The sequence below is a fragment of the Colossoma macropomum genome, unplaced genomic scaffold (genome assembly GCF_904425465.1).
Source record: "Colossoma macropomum unplaced genomic scaffold, Colossoma_macropomum, whole genome shotgun sequence".
Taxonomy (NCBI): Eukaryota; Metazoa; Chordata; class Actinopteri; order Characiformes; family Serrasalmidae; genus Colossoma; species Colossoma macropomum.
Genome location: NW_023494787.1, coordinates 40900473 through 40916667, shown reverse-complemented (window position 1 = coordinate 40916667; position 16195 = coordinate 40900473). Strand labels below are relative to the sequence as shown.

The 16195-nt window shown below is 38.5% G+C and overlaps 1 protein-coding gene across 5 annotated transcripts in view; it reads right to left on the bottom strand.

The window, feature by feature from the left end:
• The window catches only part of hdac5 (histone deacetylase 5), a 142176-nt gene that overhangs the window by 26465 nt on the left and 99516 nt on the right, over nucleotides 1-16195 (bottom strand). For 3 of the 5 annotated variants that reach the window (XM_036567377.1, XM_036567374.1, XM_036567376.1), the window contains 5 exons: nucleotides 14579-14691; nucleotides 9150-9269; nucleotides 7940-8159; nucleotides 4918-5123; nucleotides 4041-4325 (listed from right to left, as the gene is read on the bottom strand). In XM_036567377.1, the coding sequence (XP_036423270.1) occupies nucleotides 4041-4325; nucleotides 4918-5123; nucleotides 7940-8159; nucleotides 9150-9269; nucleotides 14579-14691 (944 nt within the window). The remainder of the gene's footprint in view (nucleotides 1-4040; nucleotides 4326-4917; nucleotides 5124-7939; nucleotides 8160-9149; nucleotides 9270-14578; nucleotides 14692-16195) is intronic. The other 2 variants (XM_036567375.1, XM_036567378.1) reach the window with 1 other exon arrangement.

The following is a 16195-nucleotide window of genomic DNA, read 5'->3' as shown; positions in this document are numbered from 1 at the left end:
GAAGAACCTTTACACATTGAGAAGAACCTTTGCATACAGAGAAGAACCTTCTCATACTGAGAAGAAGAATTCTTGCATATTTTGAGAAGAGCCTTCAAATACTGAAGAGAACCTTTATACACTGAAAATATTCACACACTGAGAAGAACCTTCGTGTATTCAGACGAACGTTTTTATACTACTGAGAAGCATCCTTACATACTGAAAAGAACCTTCACATACTGAGAAGAACTTCGACGTACTGTCAAGAACCTTCACATAGTGAGAAGAACTTTTGTACCCTAAAAGAAGAATCCTTACATGCTGAGAAGAACCCTCACATACTGACAAGAACCTTCACATACTGACAAGAACCTTCAAATACCGAGAAGAACCTTCACATTCTTAGAACACTGACATACTGAGAAAACCCTTTGCATAATGTGAAGAGCGTTTACATACTGAGAAGACTCTATGCACACTGAGAAGAACCTTCAAATACTGAGAACTTTCACATACTGAGAAGAACCTTCACATAATGAGAAGAACCTTCACTTACTGAGAAGATCCTTCACATACACAGAAAAACATTTGTACACCGAGAAGAGCTTTTGCATAATGAGAAGATCCTTCACATACTTATGAGAATCCCTGCATGCTGAGAGGAAATTTCACATACTGAGAAGAACCTTTGCATACAGAGAAGAACCTTCTCATACTCTGAGGAACTTTCAAACACTGAGAAGAGCCTTCAAATGCTGCAAAGAACTTTTGTATACTGAGAAAAACCTTCACATACTAAGAACAATTCTTGCATATTTTGAGGAGAACCTTCAAATACTAAGAAGAACCTTCACATACTATTCACACACCAAGAAGAACCTTTGCATAATGAGAAGATCCTTCTCATACTGTGAAGTACCTTTGCATAGTGAGAAGTACTTTTGCATACTGAGAAGATTCTTCACATACTGAGAAGAACTTTTGCAAACTGAGACGATACTTTGCATAATAAGAAGATCCTCCACATGCTGGGATGCGTGTCAGGCTGCTGTCATTTCCTCCAGTTCATATGGATGTTCTGCCATACATACAGCAACCTATTAGCTCGATTTCTCTCTCGCTACTTGTCTCTCCTCCCTGACTCGCCCTCCCTACCACACGACGCAGAGGGGTGACTCACTGGTGGGAGGAAAGGAAAGCTCTCTTCCTCTTTTCCTCTCATCCCCCACCCCCATGTCTATTTTACTGGGGCCGAAGAGCCTTTTTTAGCCTTATCCTCGCTGTTTCCGAGAGGGATCCCCCTGCATTTCATTCTGTCACTAAACCCCCGCAAACTCGCCCCTGAGCTCATCACGGATGACACAAGCGAGAAAGCGAAGGATCCTGCAGCTGAAACCATGTAGCTTCTTCTACATTTAGTGCTTGTGTTGCTTCAAGCAAATACTACATTACTTACAGTGGTAGGTCAGAAATGGCCCAGCAGAAAACAGGATGTTTAAGGTTGGCTTTACACAGTGAAACTTTCTTGCAACTAGTTGCATGTTGTGGGTTGCTTGCAACATAATTGCCATGCAACTTGACAGTTACACAAACTCAAAAACAGCGAGAATGCAATGCATTTTTTCTGAATCTATCTATTTAGCGTTCTTTATTATAGATTTAAGTTTATTTATTTGTTGTGTGTAAGTTAAGCCTTTGAAATGTAATGTTTAAGTAGCCATTATGGCTATAGCCTACTCAGCCTGTCCTTGAAGCGCAACAAGTTAACTGAAGAGCGCATCTCGGTCTCCTCATCTGTAACAATTCCCACCTTTTAGATTGAAAAAAATGAAGCTTTTTGTAAAAGTATGGAGCTTTAAGAGAGGAGAAAATGAATCTAGCTAAATCATGTAAATCATGATAACAGCAGGTTAACAACAAAGAATAAACACAGCTGTTAGCATTAGCTGGCTTGTTAATGTAGCTGGTTATAGAAATGTTAGCTTCAAGAAATGTGTGTGTTGTCATGACTTGGAAAACAAAATAAAAAAACAACAACCTTGACTCACCCCTAGGGGGATGTCCCCTTTCATTTGTCCAGTAAACTAGCATCTGTTTTATTTTCTTGTGTACTGATCCTATAAAGTCAATGATTAGAAATTAATGTTGTTTGACGTGATTATGTTGTGCATTATTGGCACATTTCATTAGTTTCATGAAACTTGTTCCACAAAATTGAGACACTTGCAAATGTTGCGGCTGAGTTTCAAGTGAGTTGCAGGATGCTTTACCGCGGAATGAAGCGTCTTCTGTTTTATTTTCTTCTCTATGTGGTGAAATCAATCAAAAGTACTGTATGTCATTTCACACAATGTCCTATTGATGACTTGATTGGCTGCTTCCTGAAACTTGTTTAATAAAGTTGAGACTGTTGCAACTGTTGAGGCTGAGTTTCAAATGAGTTGCAGGACACTTTACGCTTCGCGACTCAAGTGTAATTTAGTTTCACGTAGGTTTCAAACTACTAAAGTTGCACAAATTATTATTTTGCTATACTTATATTTATATTTAATCTACTACATTGGTTGATATTATAGGCTATCAAATTTGTAAAAATACCCCTTAAAATTGGTATTTACCACAACATTTTATCAGTTGTGCCATACACTTAATGCTTCAAAAACACTGATAACTGGGTCCCACTAACCAGCATTAACAAGTATATATTCAACCCCATAAACTTTTAAGGGGCTGTATGTCGGTTCACACTTCAGTTCCTATATTAGATTCATAGTTCCTGAATAATTTATAAAAGCTACTGAATAAATCTGATGACCGTTATTGAAGATGTCTTAAGATGAATCACTGAATAATAAGCCTGCAGTTTAAGGGGTTAGGCATCTGGCTCCAGTGACTGTATAGAGTCTATATAAAGTACAGTGTCTAGTGGTGCTGACTGTGTTGTGGCTATGCGTTTGTACTCCTGATTTGTGGCTGTGAGGCACTGAGTCAGCAGCTGAAGCTGACAGAATTCACACTATGAGCGCAGCATTGTGCCCGGGCCGAGGACAGTCATCACGGCCGCTCGGCGCCGTGCGTCAATGCGGCCGCATTTCATCAGCGCCGCTTTTGTAACATGTCAGAGTGCAAGTACTGGAGGAATCTGACATTACGCAAAGGAGGAACTGAATAAGAGAGCGAGAGAAAAGAGAGCACTAAATATAGAACACTGGACGGCTTATTGATGAAATAACAAAGGCCAGTTACAGCCGTGGTAAGAGCGAGCAAAGTTTAACGAACTACTAAATGCATTCATAGCTTGAGAAGCTGTTATGCAAATGTACAGATGCTTGACCTCTGGGCCAGTTACATCGACCTTTCCTCTTGGAAAGTAAATGTAGTGTACCTTTAAACCTTATTCAATACACACAGTTGGACCTTGAGGAGCCTATTGTGCCTGTGAGGGTACATTCTTTCAGTGTGCAGTGTAAATTTCAACACTGTATTGTTTAGACGAAATTATCTATAACAAATTTTTGTCAAGTTACCTGCCTCGAGATTTAATCACCACTTTTTTCTTGAAATCTGAGGCATTCTCACCTTGTGTTATCTGTTTCGTCACCATGGTAACTTCAGTGAGGATCGCATATAGGACAGTAGCTATTACACAATAACAGTTCCTGGGTTCTTTATCTTATCTTATCACCCAGATAAGAAAAAAATCACAAAATTTACTAAATATTGTCTGAATTTGTGAAAAATCTTATCCTGAACTTGTTATAACTTAGAATTATAGATAGGACCTGTGGATATTAATTTTATAATAACTATTATAACTTAATTTTATTATAATTCTCAAAATTGTAGAGCTTTCCCAATGACTGAATTATCATCAGTCCTGTTCTTCAATTTTTACAACTTCCTAGTAATTATTATGCATTATTTATATATTATATTTATTTATATATTTATCTTCAACAAAACTGGTTTAACATGCCTTTAACTTTTAAACAGTAATGTACGAATGTAAACTGGGGAAATATAAAAAGAATGTAATGAAAAACGCTCTCTTCTCTCACCTGCCCATAGGGGCCAGCCTCCTCATCACACTCCTTCAGCTCAATGGCTTCATCTTCATCATCCTCTTCCTCCAGGTCGCTCTCTGTGCTCTCGCCCTTCAGTGGGACCACGCGTTCTGAAGGGGGCGTGGTCTCACCAGAACTTTCTTTATGTAGCCCCTCCCTCACATGCTCAGGCCCCTCCCCTCGTTCATCAGGCATCTCTGCGGTCTCGGTGAGCTCCTCCTCCGTCTCCTCTGGATGGGTAGGAGGCTGGCGAGGAAGTTCCGCACCTTTGGAGAGGATCTGACGGAAAAGTAAGGGTAGTAAACAAAAACACTGAAGAAAGCAAGTCCAGAATGGAAAATGAAAAGGAAATTATTGTTGCAGTTATGAAAAAAGCTGCATTTTTTTTTTACATATTAACATATTTCATATAACATAGTTTTAGTCTCCTGAGTGGGCGTTTGAGTGGAACAACCGTTTAAGTGTTGGTCTTACTATCACAAGATAGTGAGTGAACGATACCACAGCCATTTGTGGCTGGGAGTCCAAGAGAGCACAACTGGCCTTGCTTTGTCTGGGTGGGTACGATGTTCCTTAAATTACAGTCACTTTACAATTTTTGGGGTATTGACAAAGTTCTATTTGATCTACTTATCTAAGTCTATTTATCTATGTAAAATATCATGAATACCCCCTCAATCGCTTTTCTTACGGAGTTTAGACTTATCCATTTGTTCGGCAATCAATTTGATGTTACTTAATAACAATAATGATAACAATAATAATAATAATAATGATAATATTAAAGTTAGTCAGAAAGGCCATTCCCCGATGTTATGATCATTATGTTCAGTGCTAATATTAGTTCTGTCAGCCTTCCCTCAGTACGTACCTTGTTGAGCTGGTAGTGTTTCTGTTTCTCCAAGAAGTGCTGGTGCTGCTGCTGCATGACAAGGTGCTGCAAGGCCTGAGGCGTCTGTGGTAACGGAGCTGACTGCGTACGGCTCAGTGGACGGTGCCGCGGCAGCTTGGTCACTGTCCGCATGTTATTGGACACTCGCTCGCCCGTAACCAATGGCGACTGGCCATACATGGGCACTGTTGAGAGGAGAAGAAAGTGAGGAAATAACATCCACTCTGACCAAGCAAGTCCTTTTTGTATTCAATGTTTCCTGCAGGGCCTAATGCAAACATACAAATAGATCTGATGTTTGGGGACCCCTTGGCTTCTTTTATGAATTTCAGACTAATGTTTGACTTTCACTGTTACTTTTCAGTAAGTAAGAAAAATATACCTGTTGACATAAAACAACGTGTTAATCCTTTGGGTATATTAAGCTTCAACACTCAGCTTCATGTTCATCAAAGTGTATTTCTTGACATGAAAAGATTTTGCCTAAATAATGATTTGACAGTTTTCTTTTTCTGTCTACTGTTAAAAGCACATAGTGAAACCTCTTCTGGCTCCAGCATGGTTTAAACACCTGAAAGATATAACCACTAATGAGTGCTGACATCACAACAATGGGATAAAATGTGTGCGCTTATGCTTTAATCCCAAGTACGCACTTTTGTCAACTGCTTTTGCAAAGATCATGAGATCTAAACTGTTTTCTCTTTAACATGTTAAGTGGATATCAACAAAGAAAATATTTTTGTTACAAATTTTTTAAAAGCTGGGTGTCCCCAAATCTTTGGCATGTTTATATTCATAGAGATGGACGACACAGATATTCCTCAGGTTCAATTTAAACATTTACTCTGAGGTTTACTTCCAAAACAACACTACCTGGCTTGTCCAACATACTCCCAAGCCATCTACGTCATGGATTAACCCTGATACTTGACTCTTTGAGCGCTTAGATGTCTTATCAAAGTGGATCAGTCGTTTCTCTGAACACAGTAAGAGCTGAAGTTCAACAAGTCCAACATGTGCTGCCCACAGATTCTGCATACAGTGAATTTAAACCCCTGCCTACACTGCTGTAGCTCAGCACTGTAAACCATCACAAACTGTAAGATGTGAGAGGTGCTTTATAAAAAGGCAGAGTGTAGACGTTTGTCCTGGGTTTAATATGCAGCTTCCTCGAGCTAGAAGACCAGAACTGTGGTGCATCGTGTGGTCAGAGAAATGACTTTGAAAAGATGTTCAGTAAAAATGCACTTTTCTGAATGTGGGTGTTTATGACTGTATTTGCAAGCATGGTGCTCCAAAGGCATATCATTGCTGTATCTAGTATCTCCATTTTTGTTTGTTTGTTTGTATTTGTTAACATAATTTCATGATGAATGGACCAACAAAAATGGTCCAAAATGACTTTTACATTAAATCTTGTTACATTAACCTACACGGAAAGTTAAGAACATTTTTTCTTCTCCTTTTTTTTGAGAAACAATTTTTTTTTTACAGCTGTGAAGACATGTATGTGTACAAGTTATGTATGAGTTTTATTGCAGCTCTAATCAAATCAACCTGAGTCCACCATTCAGATGCTCCTTAAGCCTTGATGAACTGAATCAGGTGTTTTCATTTAGGAGGTTTTTACACACTCCATGTGACGAACTGTTAACAACAAAAAGCATGAAGGCTTTTCCAATATAATACACAAGAGTAATGCTGTGTTAAAATTATGGTGAAAATAAATGACGCTAAAAATCTAAATGTTACATATTTTTCAATAGAGCAGCAACAGACCGGCATCAACAGCAGCAAACTGCAGCACTTATTGGGACGTCCCAAAAGGAATTCAATTTTCCCAAATTTTGCTGACAGCTCCAGCAATAGAATGTAGTGATGCACTGTATCAGATTGTGTTGGAGTACCACTCCGGACCGCCCTTTCTTCTTCTGTTGTTTGCTGTATTCTGCGTATCAAGTGGGATATCACGTTTTCATATGGTATCAAACCTGTAGTGGAGAAGTTCTTGGGTTCTGCATGCCATCTTGATGCTTGACATAAAGGAGGAATACAAATCTCTTGTATAATGTCCCTCATAAATAAGTGTACACAGCTAAAATAGCTCCACACGGCTGTCACCTACACTGTTGTCTGCTGCCGCTCAAACCGTTTGAACATATCTGCACTGACCAGTGTTTTCAATCACTATTTCACATACCATTAAAATTATTTGTAAACTCATAGACTTTGATATTTCACTGTAGCCCTATTTAAAGTTTTTTTTGTGAATAAATTTTGCTTTTCCTCAACATAGAGTGTCAGAATGAAAACTCTGACATTTTCTAATTTGCTGTGCTTCACACCAGCTTCATGAGTGAACATAGTTTAATGTAAACTAAAAAAGCCTGATTTTTGTGTCATTGTCAGACAACAAAGTGATAACTGTGATGTCTACAGCGATCAGTTAGACTTAAGAATATGGTCAAATCCAACATACGTGTCCAGTGTGATTCATTTTAAAAAAAAACAATTACCAAAATGGAATTAATTCTTCAATTTTGACATCACATTATATGAGGTATGTTTATTTTAAGAAGCACTGATATTGAATCGGTACCTGGTACAGGCCATTAATGGGAAAGAAAAGGATGGATTGGTGTATTCCTAATTAAACATACTCAGAAATGTGTTCAAGATGCTTCACAGGACAGCACAGTGGCTAACACCATCACCCCACACATGAGCAGAAATGCCACTGAGCAATACCAGCAAAACTATCACCACGGCAACAGTTATGTGATTGCAAATTTCAGCTAGATGTCAATAAACATTGTGTGCTGTGTTGGTTGTTATATATATGAGTTTCTATGTGTGGGTGTGTGCGGGGTTAGGCATGTGTGGGGTATTTATGAATGCACCTGTGAGTTTGTTGCTCTTCTGGCAATGCATGTGTAGGCTCCACTTACATAACTGTATGCCTGAGTGTAAATAAGAGTGCGTAAGAGTGCGTGTGTACCTGCGAGCAGGGCGCTCTGCTGCCGGGCCTGTTCCAGCAGCAGGACGTGCTGCAGGAGGGAGGAGTGTGTGCTGTGGCTGTTTGTGGGGGCTGGAGGGTCTGGGTCGTGGGCCGGCAGAGACGAGGTGCTCACAAATTTCCCCGTCAGAGCTCCGCCCTGCCGAAGGGATTGAAGAGCCTGCCGCTCTGCATCCTGCTGGACGGTCAGCTTCTGAGGGGCCTGAGCGGGCAGTTTAATAGATTGTAAAAGGTTAACCTTTAAATGCATGTATGTTTTGCAAAGCAGCACATACCTCGGCTGTGAGCAGCTTGGGGTTCAATTCTAATACAAACTGACCTACAAATCTACAAACTGCCATCACAGTGTAAAACTTAATGACAAAAACAAAATAAATGAAAAGATTTTGAAAATTTTTGTGTTTGTAAGTAGATGGCATGAAATGAGCTCATTGGCTGCTAGTTATTCAAGGTAAGGATAATTCAGGGTTAAATCTAGCAATGCAGACCTCAATATAATTAAATGTGTCTGGGGTTTCTTGGATTGTGAGATGTAGAAAATGTAACCAAATTTTAAGACTGAACTTTCAGAGGTGTGGAAAAATATCCCAGCAGATTTCACTGAAAAACTGACAGCAAGTTGAAAATCTGATATTATGTTGTTGAGGCCTCTGTGTAATTTTATGTTGAAGCTGCGCTGTGTAAATTTTGGGGATTTGGTGACCTCTCTGGTGGCAATGTGTAATTGCACACAATGTGCAAAAGATTTTGTAGCGTTGACTGACAAGGTGACGCGCAGCATTGCAGACATGCTATATTTTATAGTGTTTGGTTCCTCCTGACACATTAATGCCACTTCTTTTAATATTAACCATAAAATTTTACATAGAGCAGCTTTAAAATCTAATTTGTAAGTTTGCTCATTATTTTATGTTTTGTAAGATATAAGCTTTCATAACTTGTTAGCTTCATTAGCCTCATAGCTCCTGTACAAGATAAGACATCAAACTTGTCTTAACTTATTAAGTACATATGTGGTAAAGGGGGAAATTGTGCACATTTTGTTTTTTTTGGTAAAACATTAGCACATCTTTAAGACGTGTACCAACACTACTTTGTTTGATGTCATAAAATTCTGGCCAAAACACATCTTTATGTATAAATGTATGTACCTGGTGTCTTGCAACTACAACACACAAAAAAAAACACTCACGGTGATGTGTGCGTTAGCTGGCAGTCCCAAAGAGATGTTGGGCAGAGATGGAGAGGTGTACAGACTGAGGGGGCTTGCTGTCCCGTCCGCATTCAGAGACTGGTGCAGAGAACGCAGCTGCTGCGGACACACATAAACACAGAGAGAGAGAGAGAGAGAGAGAGAGAGAGAGAGAGAGACAGAGAGAGAGAGAGAGAGAGAGAGAGAGAGATGAGTAGAGATATGAACAAGAGGTTCCAGAATGAGGTTCTCTTGAATTCTCAACACATCTGCAACAGAAATTACACCTTAATGTTCAATTTGCTGAAATTTTCTTGCTTTGTTAAAACATTTAAAATTTTTAAAAATAGTTTGATGCAGAATGTACCATCCACTCCCTGGTTTATTCAATTCATACCTTCAAAAACCCATTCATTGTGGCTGTGATGGTTTTCCTAGTTGGGCTGTAGTTTCAGGCTGAAGTCCACTCTTATTTACAGGGACTGCAATACCGAAAAACTGTGGCCTGTGCAAAATTTATGGCACTTTTCATACTTTTATACTGAACCCAATTCGTATAAGTTGAACTCAGCAAATAAATAGCATTTTGCACTATATATAAAGAGAGTTCGAACATGGTCTGTTTTGTACACAAAACTGCACAAATATCACAAATGGAATTCAGGGTAAATGTAGAAGATTGGCCCTCTTTTTAAAAAGAGAGAAAAAAAAAAAGAAAACAGAAAAGCAGGTAAATTTATGCTCTGACTTTAAATGGACAAACGGACTGCAGTGTTCAAGGTCTTTCCTGTTCATTTTCACTGTTTATAGTTGATGCTAGAGCTGAATCACCAACTGAGTGACTGGGCTCAGTGACCGGGCGCAGGCTGTGAAGTGTTTTTGGGGCAGTGGTGGTGACCCCCAGTCTCCGGGCCTAATGAAAGAACGCACTCTGAGTGAAAATAGCTCATTCACTCCCTGCAGAACCCTTTCACCCCTACATTCAAAACGCAAAATGCAAAACTATTAAGCACCCTTTCACTCCGTAGTCCGTTTTGAACGCACAAACACACTCTCTGCTGCTGCTGTGAATCAGCTGCAGACGTGCAGTGGAGGCATGACGTCACTTCGATTCTGACTCAACAAAAGTCCCACTGTGAAAACAACCCCTCCTCAAAAAAAGAGTAATAAGAACTTTCATTTCATGGCAAACTGCCCCGGCTACAGCAGCGATGATGTCAGCGCCATTCTCCTTCAGTGGGGGCTGTGGAACAATAATCTCTGATGACTAGACTATTGTTCAAAGGTTTGCAAACACCCTTTTGCCAAAAAACGTATACAATGATCCTAATACAAACACAAATACCAATCCTAATACAAAAATATATAATTTAGTAATTTTTTTATCATTACATCCGAGATAGTATGATGCTAGTAATAAATACATCTAAAAATACCTTCCAGTTTATATTATATGTAGTTTTAAATTGTATATTTCAATGTACAGAACTGTGCAAAAGTCAGAGACCACCTTTCATTTATTTAATTTCCAGCCAAAATAGCCATTAAGTTATTCATTTGTCAACTCCAGGAAAAAAGGCAGAAAACATTTATTACATGAAGGTCTAAAAACTAAATGTAGTATACAATTTTTCAGCATTTATTGTATTCATTTTTTGTCTTTATTACAGCGTCCATTCTTTTCAGGAGACTTTTCTGCAGGAATATTTTTCCACACCTCCAAAGCTCAGTCTTAGAAGATGGTTGCAGTTTCTTTTTCTCACAATCCAAATAATCCCAAACACATTTAATGATGTTGAGGTCTGAACTGGGGTGGTCAGTTCATTGTTCTGAGAACACCAGCAGCTTCTTTATTTGATTTGCAAACTTTTTTCTTCTTTTTTGTCTGTTTCCTTTTCTCAGTGAGGGCTTCTTAACAGCTACACATCCTTTCAGACTCATGTCATTGTGTTGTCTTCTCACAGTGGAAGGATGGACAGAAACACCTGTGGATTTTTCAGATCTGAAGCAACAGTGGAGCTTTAAGTGCTGTTTATCTGATGGTTTTGGTGGTCTACCAGGTCTTAAATGGTTGTTTGGAATCACATTTTCTCTTTCAATATAGAATTTAGTATTGTTTTAAACTCCAGTTTTGGAAATTCCTGTTTTTTTCACTTACGAAAACAAACAACGTATACTTAATGGCCGTTCTGACAGGAAATTAAAAAAAAAAAAGTTTCTGACTTTGCACAGCTCTGTAAAATAACAAGTTTTATTATGCCAAGTGATTCCAAACTTCTGAACAGTAGTGTAAGTTCACTGCAGCAGTGATGATGTCACTGTTCTATCCTCCCTCCACATGCCCGTTCTCCTCCGGCAGCGACGGCTATGGAATAACGATCTCCAGTGGCTATTTTTGGGACGAGGTACAAATGAGCGCACGTACGAACCGCTGCAATAACGGGCTGCTGGTTATGTCATCGGCCACTTGCGGAGAATGGCAGCGATCGAGCGAATCATGAGGCAGAAAATCGCTGGCTGACGAGACTGATGTGTGCTATATTTGTTGCCCTACTTATGGGGGGGAAATCTTTCTTTAACTGCAGAGGGTTGTTATTTTTTTCATTTCCCCAAAAGGCATAAAGAGGATTGATTAGAGGCAGGCAGCGAGCTCTGGCTGTAAAAATAACAAATGTACAGCGCCCAAAAATACACAGGGAGGAAATAAAATAGCATTCATCAACCTAACAATTACTGACTCCCCTGACAACAATGACGTACATAAATATGTTATGACGTACGAAAACATGAACTGAACTGAGGGCCCAAAACAGCCCATTTGACCAACATCATTGCTCCTGGAGGCATAATACAGGCTTTTAGGTGTTCTGGTCTATTTATACTGAAAAAGTGATGCATTGAATCTATATTTACTGAAATATGTACATTATTTCCACATGAATCAAATATATTACATCAACACAATTATTGCCAAATGCAAGTAAACTGTGTTGACATAACAGATTTTACTCAGGTGTACACATCACTTTTTTCTGTTTGCCCTCAAAACTGCTAGCCACTGTATAAGCTTAGGTTAAATCACACAGCATTTTTCTTGCATTTTATTATTTTTTATTTTTTTGAGTTCACTTATGACAACTGTGTGGTTTTATGCATCATAAACCACTGTAATTCATTTTTGCACACAGCCATTTTCAAACCTCTCTTTGTCCCTTACAGTTAAACAGGATGTTTTTGTCATTGGGCCTTTAAGACTGATATACAATCATATGCAAACTTTTGAGCAAATCCAGTGAAATTAAAGGAACAAATTTAAATATGGCATTTTTCTTTTTTTTATTGCATTGCAAATCTTCATTTTATATGTTGCGCATTTCGATATATATGTTGAGTTTAACAAATTTGAAAAAAAAACATAAAATATAAAATGTGCCATAACTTTTGCACAAGCCTGATTTTATGTTCCCGCAATATGTAAAATTCAGCAAATAAACAGGAATTCTGCATTTCAATATACATAAGGCTTATTACTATTATTATTATTATTATAATTATTATAAATTAATTAATTAATTTTTACTACTACTGTTGTTTTTGACACTCTTCCAGCTGTAAATACAACAACAACAACAACAACAATAATAATAAAAATATTAAAATGATGTACATTGCGATTATTATAAAAATCTTTACGAAAAATAATTATTTATTGATGATTAGTGTATTTTATAATATTGTATTTTTTGCTGAGTCATTTCTTATTGAGTCATGCTCAACTTTAAAATATCAGACCATTTTTTTTTTCTTTCCTTAAAACAAAAATATTGGAAAGGCAGTGATCTTCCTGCCATTAGGAAAATATCACAGAGCTGCACCTGCAGTGCACATGTGGGCCTTAAAGGGAATGAGAGGAGTTTATCTGACTGACCGTAGCCGCAGCACGTCAAACCACACCTGCTGATAATGTATTCACTCTAACTCCGACCCTGTTCACAGTAGTGCTGCTCTGTGCCAGGTAAGAGCCGGAGCTACGGGTCAGGAAAATACTAAAAATATATCTGCCACACCCACACGTGCCAGTGCCATTATTTTATGTCTTATTTTTGCGCTTGCGCTACAACCACAAACTATAGTCTACAATACAGCACTATGATACAGACTTTACCACAGAAATGAAATAATGTTTGTAATTTTGTAAATAAGTCTGCTTGTAAAACTCACTGGCTGTGCTAGAACAGTCAGAATGACACTCAGATGTGCTAAACATGTTTAATATGCTGGTCACTGAAGGCGGTCAATCAGACAGCTGCAATGTTCCTGCCCTACGGCTAGTGTTTTGTGGTAAACACTCGCACACACACAAACGCACACACTTTCTTTCAAGGTTACGATGCTCCGACAGCTAGTGGACACACTCAGTGCACTACCCCTGCAGTGCTGCTCATTCTTCTGCTGTAATGCATCATTGTACTGCATCATTTCTAAATACAACTCAGCAGCACACAAACTCAACTGCATATAACTTATTAATTGCTACTTGCAATACGCAAACTGCATCTGACAAATCCCAATGCTTTTACTGCGTGCTGTGAACATCCCGGCTAGACGTTCAAGATCTCTGATGATCCAGATGAGTTTCTGTGGTTGTGTGCATGAATTAACCCATTAAATCCCAGGCTTATAATATCCAGAGGATTATTACACAATAACGACAACAATTTATGAGTGGCTATTCTTAAGCTTTAGAAGGTGATCTAATACATAATTAACACTGGCTAATTTTTCATCATGGTTCACAAGTGCATTTGTAATACAAAAGTTTGAATACCCCTAGTCAAATTATATGTTTTGTTGTCTTTTCTAAGTGACACATCCTCTACAGAAAGCATACCTTAACATGGCAGAATATTTTCTGCTGATTTTAGTGCACAATTTCTTTTTATTTGCTAAATTTAACATATTGGAATAAATAAAACATACAGAATAAAATGTGCCAAAACTTTTGCACATTCCAAATGTTTTTTTCCTATTTGTTGAATTCAGCAAATAAACCGTAACTGTGCATTAAAATATGCAGGAGTGTGTTCTCTGTAGAGGATGTGCTCATTTATTTTCACTTAGAAAATAAATAGAACATGTAATTTGACCAGGGATGCCCAAACTTTGCATGCGACTGTATGTCGCAACACGTTCACAATCACAAAGTAATAAATCAGCAACATAATTTCACTAAAGCCAAACATGAATATGCACTTTTTTCACACACCTTACGTGTTGTAAGGCTAACTAGTCCCCAAAGCACCGTAAATCCGAATCCGTAAATTTCTCCACAATGATCTATTTCACATCAAACCACTCTCAATCACTCTGAGCTGTGCTGAAATTTTAAAAAATCCCTAAAGAGGGTTTTGGGGCGCTGGGCGGCTCACCTCAGCGTGGATGTTTGGGACAGAGCCACTGGAGCCGTTCTCTGCGATGGCACTGTTGGAGCTGTTTGGGGAGCTGGGGCCAGAGCCAGGAGCACTGCTGCACATTGAGGAGACTACAAACACAAACAAATACACAAATGTCAACATCAGGAAAGCACACCTCACATAGCTTGTCTTTACTGCAATGCATGCTGACCATGCTAGATGAAACCTGGGCTAAATATGACATTTTATACATAATGAATGGAAGTAACTGCATACTGATTTACTCTGTTCGACCTGGGAGTCATTCTGGCTCTTAATATCAATTACATCAAGGAATAGTTCAGTCAAAAATTGCACGATCCCCTTTTTAACCCAGATATAGTCAATCGGCCAAGATATGTATGGTGTGTGAAGTTTGCTTCTTTAGTTTTGCACGAGATACCTGCATCATGTAACCTGCATGCCTAAATCATCACACAGATGCCTCAAACCACACAGAGCTGTTAAGTAATCTCAAATCGTCTTGTTTGTGCTTTCTGTCACTGTATGACATACTGTCATGTATAGAAATGGACTAAATTATGCTGCACAGCTAAAACAGCAGCAGGCATTTTGAAGGCAACAGTAAGTTATCCACCACATAAGGGGGTTCACGCTTTGTTTGTGGACCAATGCACTTATTTCTCATTCTTTTCAGTAGGAGAGATGCATTTTGCTTCTTGTTCTTGCACTTGAATTGCAGAGTCCAGACATCATGAAAAAAGTTCAAATCATAGCAGTCAAGTAGCCTTTATCAATTTTTTCTGACAGAAATTCAAAGGCAGATCAAAAGTAAGGTGGGCCTTAAATGACAGCTGTAATGGAAGAGGAATTAGCGGTTGCAGCTTGTTTATTTAGCAACAACACATTATCAACAGTAGTTGTAAATATAAAAATGACAGCTTACGGGCACAGCTTATTTACAGTTACAATTATTAATAGTGATTCCTGGCAGATATGATTAAATTATGAAAATATAAGCCTTCTTGGTTTCCCAAAGGCATTTAAAGTTATAACGTCTGCTATAACAACAGAAACTCATTTTTAATATGTAAAGTAGATGTGGATTTGAAACTACTGTCTAGCAGTCTGAGGTTTCTCCAGCAGGAGGCACTGTTAGCACACAAGTCACTTTAGTGTTTGCCATTAAGAAAAGAAATAAGCATAAATCTCTACAGAATCTAACAAACGCAAGTGTTTGCAGTAACAGCTGTCAAAATGACAGGTAAAAAATATTATTACCAAAAGTTACTCAGTATTATGCATGTATTAAATAATATGAAATCAGTTACTGTGAAAAAGCATGTAAGCTAAAGACAGAATGCAGCTGCAGAGGACAGTGTTTGAGTGTTTCATTGTTGATCTGCTGCTGCTCAAACTCTTTGAATGCTTGTGCAATGACCAGCATTTGAACCACTGCTTTAAAATAATTTAAATCAACCTGAGAGCTTCTGACTCTAGGTTAGATTTAGGTGTTTTAAGCCCCTTGTCAGACCTGGCCCACATAAGCAGTTCCTTTCTTTATCTAAATCGGGTAGACTAAGGTCTACCATGCTCCATTTCATCAACACACGTCTGCCACATCATGGACAG